This window comes from Cervus elaphus, chromosome 10 (genome assembly GCF_910594005.1).
Source record: "Cervus elaphus chromosome 10, mCerEla1.1, whole genome shotgun sequence".
NCBI classification, from domain to species: domain Eukaryota; kingdom Metazoa; phylum Chordata; class Mammalia; order Artiodactyla; family Cervidae; genus Cervus; species Cervus elaphus.
The window spans coordinates 24,427,689-24,449,277 of NC_057824.1; the positions used below are offsets into that span (position 1 = coordinate 24,427,689).

General features: G+C 51.6%; 1 protein-coding gene across 4 annotated transcripts in view; it reads left to right on the forward strand.

Annotated features, from left to right (window-relative positions):
- Window positions 1-21,589, forward strand: part of CLEC16A (C-type lectin domain containing 16A) — a 232,009-nt gene that overhangs the window by 197,386 nt on the left and 13,034 nt on the right. For all 4 annotated transcript variants that reach the window (XM_043914310.1, XM_043914312.1, XM_043914311.1 and 1 more), the window contains one exon: window positions 20,853-21,014. In XM_043914310.1, coding sequence (XP_043770245.1) covers window positions 20,853-21,014 — 162 coding nt within the window. The remainder of the gene's footprint in view (window positions 1-20,852; window positions 21,015-21,589) is intronic.

The following is a 21,589-nucleotide window of genomic DNA, read 5'->3' on the forward strand; positions in this document are numbered from 1 at the left end:
GTATTCTTATTTATTTTTTAATAAATGTATTTACGGCTCTGCTGGGTCTTTGTTGCTGCAAGAGCTTACTCTAGTTGTGGCGAGGAGGGGCTCCTCTTCGTTGCCGTGTGCGGTCTCCTCATTGTGGTGGCTTCTCTTGCTGCAGAGAACGGGCTCTAGGGCACGCAGGCTGCAGTTGTCATGGCTCGTGGGCTCAGTAGCCACAACTCCCGAGCTCTAGAGTTCAGCCTCCATGCTTGTGGTGCACAGGTTTAGTTTCTCCACGGCATGTGGGATCTTCCCAAGTCAGGGATGAAACCCATGTCTCCTGCACTGGCAGGCGGGTTCTTTACCACTGAGCCACCAGCGAAGCCCTCTCTATGAACAGCCAACTCAGATGCTTCAGTGATATTTCCTTTTTATCTCTTTCAAAAGTAATAACCTTGTGAGAATTATTCAATGATTGACTACCTAATTTTCCACTTAATTGTTGTATTTTCATCTCAATTCATTCTAAAGGAGATTTAAATGGTGAACAAAAAGGTACATGTCCATCATGCACACACAACACAGAATCATAAAATATAATTAATAAAATAAAAAAGGCTGTGAAAAGGAAGAAGGTAATTGGAATCTGCTTCACTTTACTGTACTTTGTGTAAATTTTCTTATGCCAGCACTTTAATAATAGGAAAATACAGCTCAGTACCTTTAAATATTTTATTGACAATATACTAATGTATCAAGATATTTTCAGGCAAATAGATATATATGACCTTAACTCATGATTGCTAATGTACTGTAGATATTATCATGATGTAATGTTGTACATTCTTTTTGTTTAAAAATCTGTTATTATCCTGAATAACTTCTACATTGCTCCACATACACACAACTTTATGTTACGTGGTACAACATAAAAGAAAAATTTTAGTTAGCAGGCACCTTTGAAATATGCTTGAAGTAGAAATGTGGTATTTTCATCTGCGACACCAACAGGACCTACACTGAGTCCATGAGATGCTATTCAGATTTATCTACAAAACTGACTGTTTCAGTACTTTCAGCCCCACCTTAAAGATACCAAGTCAATGACTGCCAATTCCATTAGGGGGTTCTTTTAACAAAATCATAAACCAAAATATTTCCTCACTTAAACAATATTTATTTATGGTGGAGTTTCCAAAATATCTTATATCTTGAAATCATCCACTAAGTACTATTTTGTGCTTAGATTAAAAATGTATTTCTTAAAATGTTAAAATATATACCACTAGGCAGTATTGTTATATTTTATTTAACACAGTATAATCAAAGGACTAAAGAGAAAAGCAAAGCAGTTAAATATACATAAAACTTGCTATAACTTATTTACATCTATTCTAATGTTTTAAAGAAAAAAACCAAAAGCACTAAGCAGAGATGATATTTTGATAAGCAATATTTATAAAAAATATAAGTTAAGCATTGCAACAAGCTACCTTTGATGAACTGCCCCTATAAGAAATAATATCATTGGAACTATATATCTAAAGCAAAGATGAAGGAAAAGAAGAAAAAAAAGAAAGAATAAATTGCAGTAGTGACTTTTTAAATACACTTTCTTATAAAGTGAAGCCCTATATTCTTATTTAATTCCCACTGCAGTGTGTGAGGAACAGGTTCTTTTCCTCCGTGTTGCACCCTGGGAATCCCAGGCTCTGGGCAACACAGGCAGGCAGCATCCCCGGGCTGAGGCTTTAACCTGTCTGTTTCCAGAGCCCTCACTCACACTCAGGTACGGTGCCTCTATCTCCCTCTCAGCACCCTGGCACTCAGACCCGCCCCACACCCCCAGCCTCCCGTCCCTTCTCCGAAGAGAGCCGTGAAGTTGCAGCAGTCTCCTGAGATGGAGGGCAGCTCAGATACCCAGAACCCCGTTGGCACCCTCTCCCTAAGCACGGCCGTGGACCACAGCGCCCTCCTCCTAGTGACAGGCCATGTGCCCTCCACGGGCCCGGACGGGGCCCCCAAGAGATGCTCCCGCCAGTTCCGTTTAGGAGGCAGGATGTGCTTCTGTCCAAAGCAGTGCTATCTCGATTATTTATTAATTGTGAAAGGGAGGGGAAAAAAAAAAAGAATAGGGTTTCCTGGAAAGGGATAAAAGTTCAATATGATAAACTCCCGAAAAGCAATCAAAGGCCAAAGAGGGCAGAAAAATAAAGGACGGAGAGAGTAAGAGATGATGAATCAAAGCGGCAGGCGTGCGAGCAGCACCCCGGGAAGGGGCCATATTTCACGGCTGCGGAGCTGCAGCGGAGCAGGAGCCGACGGGGGCGGCGGTGGAAGTGAGTCAGAGAGAGCGGGACTCGGTCCCCCAAGGTCGCCAGGGCGCTGGGGATGAGCTGGCGACGACAGGGATGGATGGAGCCGTTCGTGTGTCCCTGTGGCCGCAAGCCTCTTGTGTGCCTTTGTGGCTTAAATGCATGAATGTAGAAAATTGTCAATGGGAACTGTTAAGCTACAAGAAGATTCCTTCCCCCCGACCCCTCCTCTGCCCATGCTGTGCTGCTTGGGATATCTTAGTTCCCTGACCAAGGACTGAACCCATGCCCTTGGCAGTGAAAGCAGAGTCCTAACCTCTGGACCGCCAGGGAATTAAGCTACAGAAGAAGATATCACCCCAGTCTCTCCACCCCTCCACTCCACCACTAGTATTTCCATTTACTTCTCATCTGTTACTTTTCTCTGTTTTTCTTCTCTTTCTCTTTTTCCCCAATTTTTAGTTACCTAGGAAATACATTCCCCTGGAGGAGGGTACAGCAACCCACTCCAGCATTCTTGTCTAAAGAATCCCATGGACAGAGGAGCCTGGCGGGCTACAGTCCATGGGGTCACACAGAGTCAGACACGACTGAAGCGACTTAGCACAACACAACACAAGGAAATACATGAGTTGACTCTTCATTTTTAAAAGAAATTAAAATGTTACAAACAGGACCTAAGTCCCCTCCCCCGCCCCCGCCATGCTCCCCACTCCCCAGACATCCACAGTTTGGCTCATCTCTTTCCAGATCCGTCCCCGTGCAGTTACATGTCCGCCCATGGCCAGTGGGTAGCACGGGGCCTCAGCCCTCTCTGCGATTCTGAAGTCCACACAGCGCTGAGCACCACGAGGCTTTTCATAAGTCACTTGATGGCAGAACCTGCCCTGAACTATCGATAGGCTATTTGTAAGACTTACAGCCACCATCTATTGTGACTAGACTTGGTTTTATTCCCTGCAGAAATTTAATCAATTTGGTTTTCAGCCACCTGAGACCCAGGTGAGGATGTGACCTAGTATATATGTGTGTGCCCCATGGCCTTTTAACCCTTAAAGAGTCTATAAAGCCCAGAACACCTCCAACCTCAAGGGTTTAATTGTTTCTTGTTATGGCCAACTGGGCTTTCCAGGTGATGCTAGTGGTAAAGAGGTTGGAGGGTTTAGGATAAGAAGGTGTTATGGATCTGTAGCTGTCTTATGATTTGAGCTGCCCTTTTTTTTTCTTAACCTAAACCTTTATTTTTTTTTTTAACCCAAACAGAATCATTGTTCTGCATACCCTTCTGCAGCTTGATTTTCAGGCACCATAGTGAATCAAAAATCTTTCTGTGTTAATGCGTATAGATTTCACTCATCCTTTTTCAGGGTTGTGTAATATTCCATAGTTCCTTTCTCTGGGCATTTTGGTTGTTTCCTGGCTTGCCATCGCAGACGCTGCTGCAGTGGGCACCCTTGGACACACGTGAACCTGAGGATCAGAATTGCTGTGTTGTCTGGGTTTTTGGCTTTGTTTTGTTTGTTGGTTTTTCCCTTCTCCCTACCCCCATACGCCTGCTATGCCCTATACAACAGAGGATTCCTTTTTTTTTTTTTGTAATTTAACTATAGTTGATTTATAATATTATGTTAGATTCAGGCATGCAGCTTCAGATTCTTTTTCACTGTAGATAATTATGAGATATTAAATGTAGTGCCCTGTGTGTATAGAGACTCCTTGTTGTGTAAGGGTTTTGTTGGGTTTGTTTTTGGGGGTTTTTTGGTACTTTTATTTTGTGTTGGAGTATGGGCTTCCCTCATAGCTCAGTTGGTAAAGAGTCCACCTGCAGTGCAGGAGACCCTGGTTCGATCCCTGGGTCGGGAAGATGCCCTGGAGAAGGGGTAGGCTACCCACTCCAGTATTCTTGGACTTCCCTGGTGGCTCAGCTGGTAAAGAATCCGCCTGCAATGTGGGAGACCTGGGTTCAATCCCTGGGTTGGGAAGATCCCCTGGAGAAGGGAACAGGTACCCACTCCAGTATTCTGGCCTAGAGAATTCCATGGATTGTGTAGTCCATGGGTTTGCAAAGAGTCGGACGTGACTGAGCAACTTTCACTTAATTGTTTCTTGTTATGGCCAGTTGGGCTTTCCAGGTGACGCTAGTGGTAAAGAATCTGCTCGCAGTGCAGGAGACACAGGGATGCAGGTTTGATCCCTGGGTCAGAAAGATCCCCTGGAGGAGGGCATGGCAACCCACTCCAGTATTCTTTCCTGGAGAATCCCATGGACAGAGGAGCCTGGATGGCTACAGTCCATAGGGTCACACAGTGTCAGGCACAACCGAAGTGACTTGGCACATACGTGTGCATGGTCGATTAGCAATGTTGTGATAGTTTCAGGTGCAGCGAAGGGAATCAGCCATACATAAAAGTGGATCCATTCTCCCCTCACCGCCCCTCCCCTCCAGGCTGCCATATAACGCTGAGCAGAGTTCCTTGTGCTCTAAGTAAGTCCTTGTTGGTTATCCATTTTAAATACCACAGTGTGTACATGTCCATTCCAAACTCCCTAACTGTCCTTCCACCCCAGCAGCCATAATCTCACTTTCTAAGTCTGTGAGTCTCTTTCTAAGGGTTTTGTTTTTAATGGCATTGCTGTCATGCCAGAAGCATTTCCCCAGGCTGCCAAACCCCTCTTCCTAGTACTTCATTTTCAAGGGCTACATAATAGTCTGGGACTGAGTATTCATTTCTTACAGCTGCTGTGACAAAGTACCACAAACTGGGTGGCTTCAAACATCAGAAATATGTTGTCTCACAGTTCTGAGAGTGAGGGGCGTCCCTGGTGGCTCAGCTGGTAGAGAATCCGCGAGCAATGCAGGAGACCCTGGTTTGATTCTTGAGTCGGATAGATCTCCTGGAGAGAGAAAGGCTACCCACTCGGGTATTTTTGGGCTTTCCTGGTGACTCAGATGGCAAAGAATCTGCCTGCTATACAGGAGAACCAGGTTCAATCCCTGGGTTGGGAAGATCCTGGAGAAGGGAACAGTTACCCACTCCAGTATTCTGGCCTGGAGAATCCCATGAACAGAGGAAGCTGGCAGGGTATAGTCCATGGGATCACAGAACGTCAGACACAAGTTAAAAATTGAGCATTCACACACACAGGTTGTTTCTACTGCGTTGTGAACCACCCTGAGATGAACATCCTTACACAGAAATCTTTGTCCAGGTCTCCAGTGATTCCTTTAGAAACCATTCTGTAGTACTAATCGGAATGCCTGTACTTAAGGCTCTTTTGTTTGTTTGTTTTTTCTGGCTGTGTCATTCGGCTTGTGGGATCTTGGTTCCCTGACCAGGAATCGAACCCATGTCCCTTGTATTGGAAGCACAGAATCCTGTGGACCATCAGGGAGATCCTTTAAGGTTCTTGAGAGCCCCTTGCCAGGTTGCTTTCCAGAAAGCAAAGGGGGGGAATACCCCTCAGGTCCCACCTAGACCCCATATGTTCATCCCCCAGGGCTCTCCAGAGATGCCAGCCTGCTCAGCCCCCCAGGGCAAATCCTCTCCATGGCAGGTGCGTACGTGCTACCAGCGTGGGCATGCACATCCTTTCTAGTAAGACTCATTTTTATTTTATTTCTTATTCCTGCCAAAGGGAGAGAGAGAGAGTCCACAGGTTAACAGCAAATAGAAACCATAGCTCCAAGTGCCTGTTCTCTTGCAACTGAGTCTACGAATAAACGTTTCAGAGATAGCGGGCTCTCGGTGCATCAGGCACGAAATCAATCAGTGAAATCTCACTCACAGGGCAGCCTGCCAAGCGAGACCAGAAGAGAAAGTAAGTCCTCTGGTCGGTTCAGCCCGTAAGCCCCTGAGCAGTCTACATCATCTCACGCCCCGCAACGGCAATCACGTGACACCGCTTTGGGGGGCAGACTGCGGGGAGCGGGTGGTCAGGAGCCATTCGAAACCAGCCAACCTGAAGGCTTCTAGGGGTTAATTTTGAGAGCTGGAGCCAAGTGAAGACCTCGGGAGATTGGAGCTCAATTCATGGGGGCTCCAGGGGGTGAGGCAGCAGGAGAACGGTGGCGGGAGCCCAGGGGGCTTCGTGTGAAGTGAGGACCACAGGACAGGGCTGAGTGCTCGAGGACCGCCAGCGAGGGAGGGGCGTCCGAAGACGAGACGCTTCCCTCGGCATGACGAGGGCCAACTGAGCGCAGAAACCAGAGCGCAGGATGCAGGGAAGGATAAATTTAGCCGGCGTTTCAGGGGAAAACATCGATCTCAAATGTAGCCCTGTCTTTTAAAAGAAAGTGGAAGCTGCAGGCCGGTCATTTGGGACAATTTCCCCTGAACAGATAAAAGCCCATGCAAAAGGACCACTTGTAGCCGGTTTATTCCTCCTGGCAGGTCCAGGGGATCTTCTTTGGACAGGAGGGTGGCTGGTTTCCCCCAGGGCATGATGGATGGTCCACCCTCCACCCCCCACTCCTTCCCCAGAAAAGGTGCCGCCCCGTTGCCTTCTGGGAAGATTGGAGGTTTCTATTTCCAATCCAAAGCGTTGGTCGCCACAAGGAGTGGGGCCAGACTGCGGACATCTGATGAGCCTGTGTGTCAGCGGGGCCATGGCCAGCCCCCGAGCCTGTTGTCCCATCACCGACCAGAGGACCTCTGGTGGCTGTAGACAGGGTTTGTTTCTTTTTAAACTGGGCGCTTCTGACACTCACGTAGCACCACAGACATCTCATTTCTACCTGGGCAAAGCAGAGGGAACCGCAGTTCCAACCCAACAAAAGAGCGCCCTGTCTGAGTGACGCTTCCCCAGCCTCGCCCGCCCGGTGGCAACGGGCATCTTTATGCAGCCTCGCTCCGACACTGCTCGCTTGTTTGGAAGGGGAAGAGAGGCCGGTCTGTCAATATTTGGGGCACTAATCATCCGCGTTCGGGCGCCAGGGGTCATTGAAAGGCTGAGACGTTTCCAGGAATTCATGGCTCTAAAAACGTAGGGCTGACCGTAAAGGATTTCCAGCAAGGGTCTGAGAGAAAGAAACCCAAATCTCAGCCCCGCCCCCACTCACTGTCCATTGTGTCTCGGATTCTTTGGAAGAAGTGAAGTCAATGCACACGGCGATGCGGGTCCAAGTTAATAATAAATGTGGAGGAAAGAGAAAGGATGCTCAATATTTAAACATTGCAGAGCGCCTGGTTTGGTTTGCCAGCCACTGCTCTCCGCCCGCTTCCTGGACGGGTCTGTAAAACCCAGCGTCTTTTTCCCTAACTCTGCAGCCGGTGCTGTAAAGACAGAGGAAAACGGAGCCTTCTCTAGGCAACCCCAGAGTGGCAGTATTTCTGCTTGTTTTCTGCTGACTTTCTGAAGGGCAGGAAGAGTGATGAGAGTGTGGACACAAGCTTTTCCGACTCATTCGGCATTCAAAGGGAGTTTTTACGCTTTGGGGTCATGTCTAGAGTTGTCTTCATTTTCCTGTGTTACCTTCTCTTGGAGCTGGTTTGTATTTTAATATAAATTTTCTGCTTTGTTCCTACTTCTGGCTTAACCATGAGACACTACCATCACATTGAGGAAACATCTATCCAAGTAGCCCCATGCTAGATGCGTTCCTTAAAAGTTGCCTATGAGGCAGAATTCTGTGAATCAATTCCTTTTTTCTTCTTGACACACTTTATATAAAAGGAAACGCATTCCTTTGGGGGGAGGCAAAAAACATTTGGCCCCAAGACATAATAAAATCATGCTTAAGGATGCAGCAAACTTTAAAGTCTCTTAGTTAAAGGAAATCAATACTTTTATGATGAAATATTAATAATACTAAAAAAAAATAAGTCAAAACTACAAATGCAGAACAGCCAGGGTGATTGTAACGTCGAACGCATTAGCTTAGCATTGGCAAGGAAGCAGAGAGGAGAAACCAGAGCCCACCTGAGAAGCCCCTCCAAGCCCCTGTAAGCCTCCTTTTCAGGCGTTTTCCATCGAGAAGATACACACCTCTCCTTAGGTGACAGCATCACTCCTGAACATTTTGTTGAAGCTGCTACCTTTTGGAAACAAAAAGGTGAATCTGAGCCAGAGAGGGGTACACACACGTGAGCACGCACACGCACACATGTGAGCACACACACACATGTGAGCACACACGCACACACTCATGTGAGCACACATGCACACATGTGAGCACACACACATGTGAGCACGCATGCACGCACACACACACACACACACACACACACACACAGTGGCACGTGGGGTCTTAGCTCCCTGACCAGGGATCCAGCCCGTGTCAATCCTGCATCGGAATGTGGACTCTTGACCACTGGACCACCAGGGAAGTCCCCAGTCAGGCGTGTCTTGAGCCCAAACTTAACAGATGAGATTTCAAGAATCTAGGTGGAAGTAACAAGAAGCTCGTTTTCTCATATACTGTTTTAATACACATCCCTTAAGCTTAGATACTGACAGCTACTTTTTAAAAGCCCTGCTTCTGTGACAGCGAACAGAAGGAAGGATTCTGCTGTGTGTTGTGCCGTTTTCTCTGTTGAGCTGAGCCGTTGCTTCTGACACATCCCCCAGGTGTGAAGACCCTCCTAAAAACGAACATCCCCAGTTCTTGCCTCACTGGGCCCAAATTCCAGTTGTACCATAAATGCCAGCTAAGTGGTCAAAACAGCTCATGCTAACTGAACCCTTAGACCGTCGCGACTTGTTCACTCCTCTTGGGCCCTCTGAGGGGAGCTGTGGTCACCTGCTTTACACGTGAGAGCCATAGGCTTTGTGGGCTAAGTGGTTTCCTTGAGGTCACATGGCCACGCGGGGTGCCCAGACCCCCGAACTCCCTTCACACCTGTATGCTGTGTGTCTAGAGTGGGAACTACAGCCGCGGAGTCAGGTATCTGCTCTCGGGTGTCCTCTCCCATAGCTGTGTCCCCCGTCCGCCTGGCGGCTTCAAACAGCACTGCCAGGTCCGAAGGTGACAGCCCCATCCACTCAGCAACCTCGGTCATGGCTTTTGAAGCTTGCTCTGTGTGTGGCTCCTCACACACTACCTGATCCTACCTGCCCCACGTAGTTGCAGATAGCATCTCCAGGCCTTACTGCCAGTGATGTGTCGGCCGACGTCATCGCCTGTCCGTCTGGCCTAACCCCAATCTGTTAAGGCGCGTGGCCGGAGACCCTGACGTGGCCCCGCTGCAGGAGGAAGCCACCCCACGGTCCTGCATACACGCACAGGGAACCAGGACCACAGGTGGGCGAGTGCTCTGGGACTGTGTTAAGTACGTGTGGACTTCACATGCGGAAGGTCAAAACTGGTCCCCTGGCCCCCTTGCACACGGCCCCCTCGTAGAACGCATGAGGCTGGGAGCACGTGTCAGCACGCGTCACCCACTCGCGGCCTGAGCGTACAGAGCTGGGCCGATGGGGTGGAGACTTGCTGGAAAGAATCAGTGGGCCTTGGGCCCGCTGAAAACCTCAGGAGGTTGTTTGTCCTTTGCACGCAGGGCTGCAGCTGACCCAGCTCAGCCCTGGCCAGTGGTTCTGGCCTTCTGCTGGGACCAGGAGTCCGGGGTCTGTGACCCACTCCCTGCATCTGGAAGCACCCCCGATCGCTGTCTAACGGGCCTCCCTCTCGCTGCTCTTTCAGCCCTGTTTCCTGCCTCAGTTAAGAGGCAGCCGAGATGGCCACTGGTGGGCTTTCTAATACCTCTGCTGAGAGACTGTTGTGGAGCTCTCTTCTCACTATTGTATAGACGGTAATGTCATTGGAAGAGGGCAGGGGCTGGGCAAGGCAGGGCCCTGGCCCTTGGGAACAAAGCCCAAGTCCTGGCCACCTTCAGGGGACGCTCCTCTAAGAGATTCTCGGAGATCTAGTCCAGCGTGGTCCCCACCTGCCGGCAGCACCCCTGCCCCCGTGGCCTGGAGAGAGGCTCGTGTCCAAGGCAGTATAGGGCAGCACACGAGGGGCTGACGTTCACAAGACACCCCCGGGCAGCCAGAGGGCCACTTAGACCCCAGGTCTCTTCCATGGGTGGCAGCCCCCACAGGGAGGCGTCACCGGAGAACAAGTGCAGTTTGAGGGGCAGAGCTGGGACCAAGAGAGCACAAAGAGAACAGATACTGAAAGACCGTTTTTTCTTTCCTGCAGGTTTTCAAGTATAGTCTTTAAAATCCAAGAGGATTTATCTGAGGATAAACAGCTATAGGTTAAAAGATTCTGCAAGTTTCCAGCTATTTTTATATGTTGGACATTTATCCCCTAAAAAAAAAAACAACAACCGGAAATAAAAGTCTTTAAGCATTTTGAGGTCCTGCCCGTCAGTGATGGAGGGCGTCGCCTGTGGTGAGGTTGTCCAGGCTTGGCCGAGGGAGGCGGTAGAAATGCCCTCTTCCCAGAGCGGCCCCCTGGGCCAAGCAGGAAGTGCACACACAGATCAGAAATCGCTCAGGGTCACCACTGCAGGGTGGCCGAGTGTTGGCCCTAGAGCCCAGAGTGTTGTGCCCACAACCCCGAAACAGTAAATCGTGTGACTCACTACGGGGAGACAGAGGGGATCTGTTGGTGGATCCTTTTATTTTTGTGCAAATTCCTTAGAGGAGGCTTAGGTGACCGCCTGGCCACTCATGGCCCAGTGGGTACGCGGCTGTTGAACTTGACTCTGAAGCCGAGTCCTCGCCCTGCGCCCCCCATGTTCTTTGAACAGTTGCAGGCACTTTGACTTTGCTAGTTGGAGGTTTAATTGCTAAATCGTGCCCGACTCCTTGCGACCCCATAGACTGTAGCCCACCAGGCTTCTCTGTCCGTGGGATTTCCCAGGCAAGAATACTGCAGTGGGTTGCCATTTCCTCCTCCAGCGGATCTTCCCCACCCAGGGATGAAACCTTGGTCTCCTGCATTGCAGGTGGATTCTTTACCATCTGAGCCACCAAGGTGCAGCCCCACTGCTGGCCATTGCTCTCATCTGGCGGGGGAAAGCGGAGGGTGAGGCGGGGAGGTAGAGGCTTCAAAGCCAGCCTCTGATATCGCCGGTAGACCCTGCAGACGACATACAGTCCATCCAGAGCCACCCGAAGGCGGAGTCCCACACTCCGCCTCAGCCCAACGCCTCCTCTCTGGCCCCAGGGCCCAGGCAGGCTGCGCTGGGGGGAGGTGAAGGGGCCCAGCAAGGAAGGAGCCAGCGAGGGTGGGGGAAATCGGGCCACGGCTGCACTTGCCGTCTTCAGCTTTGTGCGCGAGGTCACGGGGCCAATTGATTATTTTTACTGTTTCCCAGCATCGAGGAGCGGTGAGAAAAATACGGACGCTGCATCCTCACAACCTGAGCCAGGGCCCCGGGGTGAATTTGCTAATGAAAGACTGATGGGGGGTGGGGCACCCCCACCCCCACAGCCCTCATTCCAGCCGAGACTGTCGAGAAGCAAGGCTTGGTTTTTGCCAGGGTGGACGGCTCTTCCCTCTCAAGTCTTGAATCTATATCCTGAAAGAGGTCTCTTGGAAACTGGGCTTCTTTGAATCACATCCATGTGAGCCTTCATTGACTCAGGGTCGTGTCATTCAGACTCAGAAGGTGTACATGTCAGGATCTCGGCCTTGATGCCCCCTGTCTCAGCTGGCAGGGACCATGCGCACGGGAGACATGCTCGGTTTGGTTTGCCTGGGGCTTGCCTGCTTCTTTTTTCTTTTTTTTTAAAGAAATGTGAAGTGAATTGTCAGCAGTTTTAAAAATCAGGAAGTTTTACACCAAGATCTAGATACCAGCTTCTCCTGAGGAATGGAAAGCTGTGGCCGCCTTCTCAGGCAGCAGCAGTCAGAGGGGCTGCAGAGCTGTAGTTTCCAGTTTTCCCCAGTCTCCCCCACTCCCTCTTGTCTCCCCGACACAGGCTGAATGCCCCAGGAATCAGGTTCATTTTCCTGATAGAAGAAAGTGATTTCTCAGTGCCCATGTTGCAATCAAACAAGGGAAAACAGATGGCAAGTGGAGGAGACTGTTTGCCTTTCACCCCTCACTTCTCTTTCACCACTGTTACCTGTCCAGCCCTTGCTGCTTGAGTTTGCAGCCTGTAGACTCGAGGCATTGAGCCACCCAGCTGACTTGTCTGTGATTTTCACAGGCAGGCTCTACAGAGGTTCGTTCTAGAAGAAACAGGAGAAGGGAAGCCTACCCTTGATCAGGCACCCTGCAGCCAGGGAAGTTCTGTTTTCATCTCGCGTATAAACTAGAATCTCACTGTCGAGATTAAAAAAAGAAAATTTGCAAAATGCTGTGATGTGACATTATCTTTCCAGAATGAGGCTCCGTCTCCAGCCAGGCAGCTGATTCTTCCAGGAACCTGCCTTCAGGGACCTTGCCCAGGAGGGTGTAATGGGACAGGAATCTCGAATATGAGCTGGGATGCCATGAGAGCTCAGTCCCCTAGGACAGTGTTCCTTGAGGTCTTGGCCCCCCAGGAAATGAGAGCCAAGTGGTGACGTCGATCTCCCCTCGCTGGAAGTTGTTCTGATGTAGCTTCTCACTTTCCACTCACCTTTATTGTTGGAGTCTCACTGTTTAGTTTGTGTTTTCGTGGCTTTCAGTATTTAGTAGTTTTAGTATTTAGTAGCCATGGCATTTATTTGGGTTTGGTTTTTAAGATGTCAGCCACCTTGCATCCTCCCTGGAAGCAGGTGATCTGTAGGAGGGCCTATAACGGGTGAGGCTCTAGTGTGAGGTTGCTGCCGTTCAGTGGTCACAGTCCCTGAGATGAAGTCTAAACCAGTGGGGTTCCCGCCCCTTCAGCTCTCTGAAAGGTCTCTGTTGAATCTCCCACATGCTCAGGTAGTCTTCAGATTTTCCAGTCTTCAACCTGATAGAGTGGCATGTCAGTCACATAACCAGTATCTCCTATATAGAATCATAGTACGCAGAACAGCACAAGTTCTGGGCAGACTGCAGAGGTCAGCCGGGGCCTCCTTGCTTCTCCAGGGTTTAGGAAACTTTGGCTCAGACCCCTCAGTCCTCTTGCCCGCACACGTGCAATCCTCCCCACCCTTGACTCTCTCATGGTCCTGGCTGCTTCCAGGTCTTGGCCCTTGTGCGTCATCTTTGTGTGGCCTGGTGTGAACCCAGATGGGAACTCGGTTCCTTTCCTATGTACTCCCCCAAAAAGGCCACTTGCACCGCAGAAGAAAAGAGCTGAAGGAATATTGCCTAAAGATTTGTGGGGTCGTGGGGAAGGTCCCCTCTCAATTGCTCCTCCCCCTCTTTTTCCTTACTCTACCACCCCAGATTTCCCCCAGGAAGTGCAAGGGCCAGCCAGTCCCTTGTCCCTACAGAGCTCAGCTCACACCCCTGCATTACCGAAGTTTTTTAACAACTGGCAGTTAAGATTAGGTCCAACTGCACAGAAGACAAAAATCCCAAAGGGTTTATATACCTCTAAGGGAGTGGAATCCTGGATGAAGGGAGTCAGGGGCTCCACAAAAGCATCAGGGACCCAAGATCCTTCCTGCCCAATGCTCTGCTGTCCCTAGTATGTGATTCATCCTTATGGGCCATGATAGCTGCTGGAGTTCCAACCACTGCATCCATGTTTCAGGAAGCAGAATGGAGGAAAGCGTACCTCTTTCCTTTGAAGAACCCTTCCTAGAAACCAAACATGTCACTTTCACTTCTATCTCATTGGCCACTGCTTAGTCACAGGGCTGTGCCTAGTTGTCAGATTCTATAATTGCAGATGAAGGGGAGAATCGGTACTGGGGGAAAGCTCACAGTATCAGAAACACTGTTCAAAGCACTCTGAACCCCCGAGGATTCCAGGTGCTAGCTGTTAAAATAATGATAGTTGTTGCACATAATAGCAAAGCAACTTTGCAGTCAAGTTGCTTTTGCCCTACTTGGGCATATGCCTTATGTGGGCTGATGGGGCCCCAAGGCTGGACAGGCTAGGCTTTGGGAGCACAGGGGAAAGAACAGTTAGCCCCACTGACTGCAGAAACCCTTGCCCAAGCTGGCCCGGAGCTGTCTGAGCCTTAAAAGATAGGGAAGGGATTTGTGAACGCAGAAAAGAGGCCAAAGGGAATTCCAGACTGAGGGAACAGCCTAGCTGAGGCCAAGAGCAAGTCGTTCTCGCTCTCTTTTTTTTTTTTTTGGCTGCACTGGGTCTTCGTTGCTGAAACTGGGCTTTCTCTAGTTGCAGACAGCAAGGCTGCTCTCTAGTTGCGGTGCTCTGGCTTCTCACTGCAGTGGCTTCCCTTGTTGCAGAGCACGGGCTCTGGGGCGCACAGGCTTCAGTGGTTGTAGCACATGGGGTCAGTTGCCCTGTGGCATGCGGGATCTTCCCAGACCACACTGAATCCATGTTCCCTGCGTTGGCAGGCGGATTCTTTGGACCACCAGGGAGGTCCAAGCAATGGATTCGTGTCACTCAGTCTGAGACCTCCCTGGGCTGCAAGAGGCAGGGGCCCCATCTCCACAGGCCCTCCCCGGCCCCCACTGATTGGAAAGGTGAGGGGTAGGGCTGGAGGAGGGAGCTGACGAAAGGTCACTGGGGGTTGGAACTTCCTTCTCCAGGTCCCATGGATTTGACCAAGAATCCAAAGATAAAGAGCCGAGATTCATAACTGAAATGCCTACGAGCAGCAGGCAAGTTAGGGAGGGGAAGGGAACTGCTCACTTCTTCCAGTTGCTGCCACGTGGGAATAGGGCCCACTGATGCCAGGTCGTTGTTTTTTAAGAAGCCAGAAACCCAGACTTGTATGTAGAATCTCCCAATGTATGAATGGTAGTGCCTAAATCAAGCAAAGCACAAACGAGATGTGAGCAAAGCCAAACATACCTGCAAGCTTCTGGGCTGCAGTTGGCTAGTGCTGGACACTGCCTTCTATGGCAACCTTGCTCTCATGGGGAAAGCTTAGTGGGTGTTCCACCCAAAGGCAACAGCGTTGTTGTTGTTACTCAGTCGTGTCCGACTCTTTGCGACCCCACGGACTGCAGCACACCAGCCTTCCCTGTCCTTCACCATCTCCCAGAGTTTGCTCAAATTCACGTCCATTGAGTCAGTGATGCCATCCAACCATCTCATCCCAATTCTAAAGCATCAACTCTTGGATGCTCAGCCTTCTTTATGATCCAGCTGTTGCATCCGTGCATGACTGCTGGACATAGCTTTGACTATCTGGACCTTTGTCGGCAAAGTGATGTCTCTGCTTTTTAACATGCTGTCTAGGTTTGTCAACAGTAGTGGTGCACAATGTATATTCAGGGTGCACTTTTCAGTGTCTTCCACTTTCCCCACGTCCCCAAAAAGCCGTGGGATTCAAATCAAATTTCTAGGGAAAAAGAAAACTGACCATTTAAGCGCAGAGAGCCTCACTCACTGTACTGTGTTTCTCATAAAAATGTACAGACTCACAGAGAATGGGGGGCCCATCCAAGATCATGAGGGGTCCTGACCTGCAGACCAGCCCTCCCTCTATCAGCGGACTTAAAATAGCAGACTGACCTTTTCGTGGTATTTTGTGTGTGTGCTTGACAAATGCCAGAGAGTTACTCATGAGTTCATCTTCCCAGAATAACTATCAGAACAGGGCCAGAGGGCAGCAGGAAGACCCCGGCCTGACCCTGTAAAGCCTGGGGCTCCTGGAAAGCGGGGAATGCATTTCACCATTGTCCCGCCTGCTCCAGAGTATTGCGTCTGGCCCCAGCTTTGGGCCGGTTCTTAGTGATTCCAGGGGAGAGAGCTCCAGAGGCCAGGACAGATCGAAGGTCTATGTTAGGGACCCGGCAGCTTCGGCCTGCCCCGGGGTGCCTTCCTTCATCCTTCCCCTCTTTTTCTGGTTAAAAGTGCTGTACGTGGTAGAAGTCCTGGAAAATTCAGACAAGCACCAAAAAAATTAAAACTCACCCTAGTAAACCGCCTGGTGCCCCCACGACTTCCACTCCAGTCTGTTTGCTCCGCTCCCGGTACAAGGAGAGCGCTTCCCTGGCGACTCAGTTGGTAAAGAGTGTGCCTGCAGCGTAGGAGACCCAGGTTCCAGCCCTGGGTCGGAAGATCCCCTGGAGAAGGAGATGGCAACCCAGTCCAGTGTGCTTGCCCGGAAAATCCCATGGATGGAGAAGCCTGGATGGAGAATCCCATGAATGGATGGCTGCAGTCCATGGGGTTGCAAAGAGTCGGACGCGACTGAGCAACTAACACTGTTCTTTCCGTACAAGGAAAGATACAGAGTCTGAATTTTTTTTTTTATTTTTTTGTGAAAAGTTTGAGATGAATTGGCAGCAACTTTTTTTTTTTTAATGAGGAAAGTCTTTTTTTTTTTTTTTAAATTTTTGGCTGCACTACATTTCATTGCTTTTTGAGGGCTTTCTCTAGTTGCAGCTCATGGGCTTAGTTGCTCCATGGCTACATGGCTGTTGTTGTTCAGTCGCTAAGTTGTGTCCAACTCTTTGCGTCCCCATGGACTGCAGCACGCCAGGCTTCCCTGACCTTCACTATCTCCTGGCATTTGCTCAGACTCATGTCCGTTGAGTTGGTGATGCCATCCAGCCAGTCGTGGATGAGATCAGGTGAGATCCAACCATCTCATCCTCTGTCGTCCCCTTTTCCTCCTGCCCTCAGTCTTTCCCAGCATCAGGGTCTTTTCCAGTGAGTCGGCTCTTCACATGAGGTGGCCAAAGTATTGGAGCTTCAGCTTCAGCATCAGTCCTTCCAATGAATATTCAGGGTTGATTTCCTTTAGGAATGACTGGTTTGATCTTCTTTCAATCAAAGGGACTCTCAAGAGCCTTCTCCAGCACTACAATTCCAAAGCATCAGTTCTTCAGCACTCAGCCTTCTTTGTGGTCCAACTTTCACATTCATGCATGACTACTGGAAAAACCATAGCTTTGACTATCTGGACCTTTGTCCGTAAAGTGATGTCTCTGCTTTTTAATATGTTGTCTAGGTTTATCATAGTTTTTCTTCCAGGGAGCAAGCGTCTTTTAATTTCATGGCTACAGTCACCATCTGCAGTGATTTTGGAGCCCAAGAAGGTAAAATCTGCCACTGTTTCCACTTTTTCCCCCTTCTATTTGCCATGAAGTGATGGGACTAGATGCCATGATCTAATTTTTTTCCCTTCCCAGACCAGGGATCAAACCCATGTCCCCTACATCAGAAGGCAGATCTTTTTTTTTTTTTTTTTTTTAAATCTTTATTTATTTTTTCACAACAGTGGGAGCAGATGGGACATGCTTTTTCAAACCTTCTTTTATTTACTATGTCCTGAGCGTTTCCCTCCACACTTCATCTTCTTTTATACCAGCATGTTTGACAGCCGCCAAGGATTTCGTCACCCGGGCGTGGGAGGATTTATTTGGCTTTTGTTTAATTGGTGCGTTGCTTCGGCTGTCACCAGCTCCCTGTCACATGCGCCAGTGCTTTGAATATCCATGCACCCACTCACAGTGCCTTCACAGCATCCGTTTCTAAAGGTGGGATCAGCCGGATGGCATGAAGATCCATATGGCCTTTCCATTCACATCTCACAGGCTATTCTTGAGACCTTCTTGGGAAGGGCCAAGAATTTTATCTGCTGGGGGAGCTCTCACAGAGGCCTGTTTGCCTGTGCCCTGGTCCCATTATCTCTGGCGCATCTGTGAGTTTGCAAGTACTTGGCAGCCCATGTGTGTTTAACTCGCACCCAGAGAGCCCGTTGGCACTCCCAGCAAAGCTAGTTCATCGAGAACAGGATGAAGCAAGAGCGGGAGGCCCAGAGCCCCGACCGCTGGCTCTTTCCCTGAGTTCTCTGCTGCGCCCTTGGTCGAACCGGCTCTCAAAATGTTGCCAGCTCGATTTGGGGAGGAGCTGGAGGAAACTGCACAGGGGGCTACTGGGCTAAAAAGCAAACAAGCAAACAGAAGACATCACCAAGGCTTTCTGGGTCCCCACGCCATGGACGGAGAGGAGCAGCAGGCCAGGGAGAGAGGCCTTCAGCCGCCTCCACCCAGCTAGACCCGCGAATGGGTGTTATCGGCAGTTGGTGGGGTTCCTTTTTTCTCTAACTCTTAGCACCTGCCGGAGGTGCACCATATTTTTTGTCCATCTATGGCTTGACCCCGAATCCGTTCCCTTCATGAAAGAACTTGGCTGTCCTGCCTGCAGTCTTAGCGTCTCTTTGGCTCCCCCATGCACTCCACCCCACATGTCTTACCATAATAAATCAGGGCTTTAAAGAGCTTGAGAGAGAAGACAGAGAAGACGCATGTCTTAAGAGAAGGGGTAGGTGACCGCCTTGGTGACCGCCAAACCATCGAGGTTGGGGCATTGTCCAGAGTGTAACACGGTCGGCTTACCCTCAACTCAGTTCCCATACTCTCTGGCCCCCTCCGTTCACGGTTCTGATACATAAGCCGCTCAGGGAAAGCCATCCTGACATTTTGATTTGTTAGGGAGTGATTCATTTTCGAGGCAAGTAAACAGCTTGTGTACTTGGGGGTTTACCGCTTGAAGTGATTAAGAAGTCAGCCACTATTAAGCTGGTTCTGTGGAGTTGTGGCTGCCCACACCCCTTCCCACCCCCGGGAATCTTCCTGACTCCCGGTCTGGATTTGCCTTGATGTTCGGGGTAGTTAAGCTGAGTCCCCGACCCCACCTCCCCAGTCGCCAGCACCAGCATCTCCCCAGTCTCTTCCTGCAAAGTCCTGCCCTGCTCCGCGGGGGGCGGGGGCGGGGGCAGGGAGCTTACCGCCACGCCCCCTCCAGGCTTCACATCCGCATGCCAGCACATCGCTGGGGGTATAAATAGACCCAGCTTTTGATCCTCAGACAAAAATAATTTTAAACAAACATCAGGACAAAAGAGCTGCTCCACGGGGGCAGCTGGGTGTGGGTTCCCCCAAGTCCTGAGGTGGGAACAGAGCATCGGGTCCCCTTGCTAACTCCCTCACCCCACCCCACCCCCACCCCTGCTCCACCCAGACCTGCCCACCAGGGGGTGGAGGCAAGGAGGCTTGGAGAAGTGGGGAGACTGGCCAGAGCCCTAGGGCTGGAAAGCGAGTGGACCAGGATGGAGCCCAGGCTTCCCTGGTGCCCCCACCCTCTCCCAGGCCATGCCCGCTGTTCCCATCCAGGGTCGGGAGCGAAGCATTTCAGGCTTTGGGGCCCTGCTGGCGGCCCCTCTTGGAGCGACTCGGCGTTGCCAGTGTAGCTGGCGAGCAGCCGAGGGCAGAATGTAGCAAAGGGCCCGGCTGTGTTCCAGTCGAACTTGCCTTACCAAACAGACAGAGGGCCCTAGTTCTCGGACCCCTGCTGGACAGTGCCTGAGTTCTGAGCAAAGCGGGTCAGGTCTGGAGAACCTGCTGGGAGAAGTGTCAGTGGGTGCTGGTGGCAGGCGCGCGTGGGGCTCGGGGCCGGAGGAGTGCGCTAGGGCTGGGGAGGCTTGATGTGACTGGCCAGGAGGTCGGGGACCCTGCTGTCAGCGGGGGGAAGGCCCTGCCCACATCCCCACCCCAACTTGCTGCAGAAGCAGGGGCACAGAGCTCCTGGGGGGCTGAGGCAGGAACCAGCACAGCCTGCCTGGGCTCCCAGGAGCATCCGCAAGGAGCCTGTTCTGTGGGAGCTTCCCGGGCGGTTCGTGGATCAGATCAGGAGCCACATCCCTTTAGAAAAGCCCTGTACAGGAGGCAGGAGTCTCCCTCCGGGCGCTCCGGGGTGGCTCGTTCAGAATAGCCCGCTCCCACCACATGCCCAGCACCCAGGGCCGAGCAGGCTGGATGGGCGTTCTCCCCGCAGCAGCCGGGTGGGGAGAGGTCGGTGACCCACGCCCCTCGCGCTCACAGCTGGGACAGACACTGGCGCGTGTCCTGGTGCTGAGCCAGGCAGGGCTTGCCAGGGTCTGTGAGTCTCCAAAATGCAGGGCCCTCCGCTCCCTCGGGCTGGGCAGGCCGCAGCCCCATCCTCAACCCCAGAGCTGCTCAGAGGAACAAGCCGAACTGTAATTGCCTGCTTTTCACCAGAACTTGCATCCCTCCCGCACCAAACTTAACGCCAGACCCGCCAGGGCAGAGCCAAGTCCCTGGTAGGGGGCATCTTCAGGGTCTCCCCTTCCGCCCAGGGCGGCTTCAGAGCTCAGGTCGGGCACCCTGCTTCTGGCAGGACTCGGCCACGTGAGCAGAGACCCCGCGGTTTGGTGGCGAGGGTGTCCCGAGTCCCTCTGTGAGCGTCACCAGGAAGCCTCTGAGCCCCGAGGCTGAGTCCTCTTCAAGGGTGGAGCTGGCGCGATGCTAAGCCAGCATCAGGCACTGATTTATGGCTCAGCGACGCACCCACCCACGCCCTCGTGCACACACGCGCGCCCTGGGCTCTATGGCTGTCTGTACCCTTACCCACGAAATGGCATCGAAGTATGTCCAGGCCCATCCCGTGCCTGGCGAGTTCAGCTAACTCTGGGGAGCAGACCCAGACCGTGAAGGAGCTGGCTTTGGGTCAGTTAGCCCTCCTCTTCAAGGCGGGGGCTTGCCCCCTGCCCGGGACCTCACACACAGTCCCCGGGGAGGCGGCCCCCGCTGCCAGGCCAGCTGGCGGCCCCGCTGGGTCACAGCTTCCCGCCTTGCCTTGCAGGCTTCGCCGTGGCCCAGTGCATAAACCAGCACAGCTCGTCCTCCCTGTCCTCGCCCTCACCATCGGCCAGCGGGAGCCCCAGCGGCAGCGGGAGCACCAGCCACTGCGACTCTGGAGGCGCCAGCTCGTCATCCACCCCCTCAGCCGCCCAGAGCCCCGCAGGTATTGGCCGCGGAACACGGTGCGGTGGGGGGGGACTTGAGGAAACGCTGCGACCCCACCCCCTGAGGTCCCTGGCTGCCCCTCGCCGCCGTGTCTGGGGACTCTGCCACTCGGGGTTCCGCGTCCACTCCAGCGTGCCATCAGCAGTGGGTGGCTGGCTCGGCCCCCAGCAGGCGAGGAATGGTTCCCTTCACGGGCTGGTGCCCGGGCCGCAGAGCTGGAGGGGTGGGCAGCGGGCGACCCAGCCTCAATTCATCCCACTGTCACCTCCAGAGTCTTAGGTATCGCAAGGAGGGGTCTCCCAGACGTGATGCTTTGAACTCTGGCAAAAGAATCGTGTCTCTAATTTTTTTTTTCCCCCTCCATAACATACCAATTTCCTCTTTAAATTGGTTTGGGGCCGTCCAGTCGTCTGTGACCAGGGGATGCCTCTTGACGGTCTTTTGGGGAGTCTGTCAGGATGGGCAGGAGTCACAGCTTGCCCTCCTATGACTGACACAGCACAGGTGTGGTGCAGAGAGACCCTGTGTGCAAGGAGCCTGGCATGAGACATGCACGTGGTCTGCCCAGCTCTC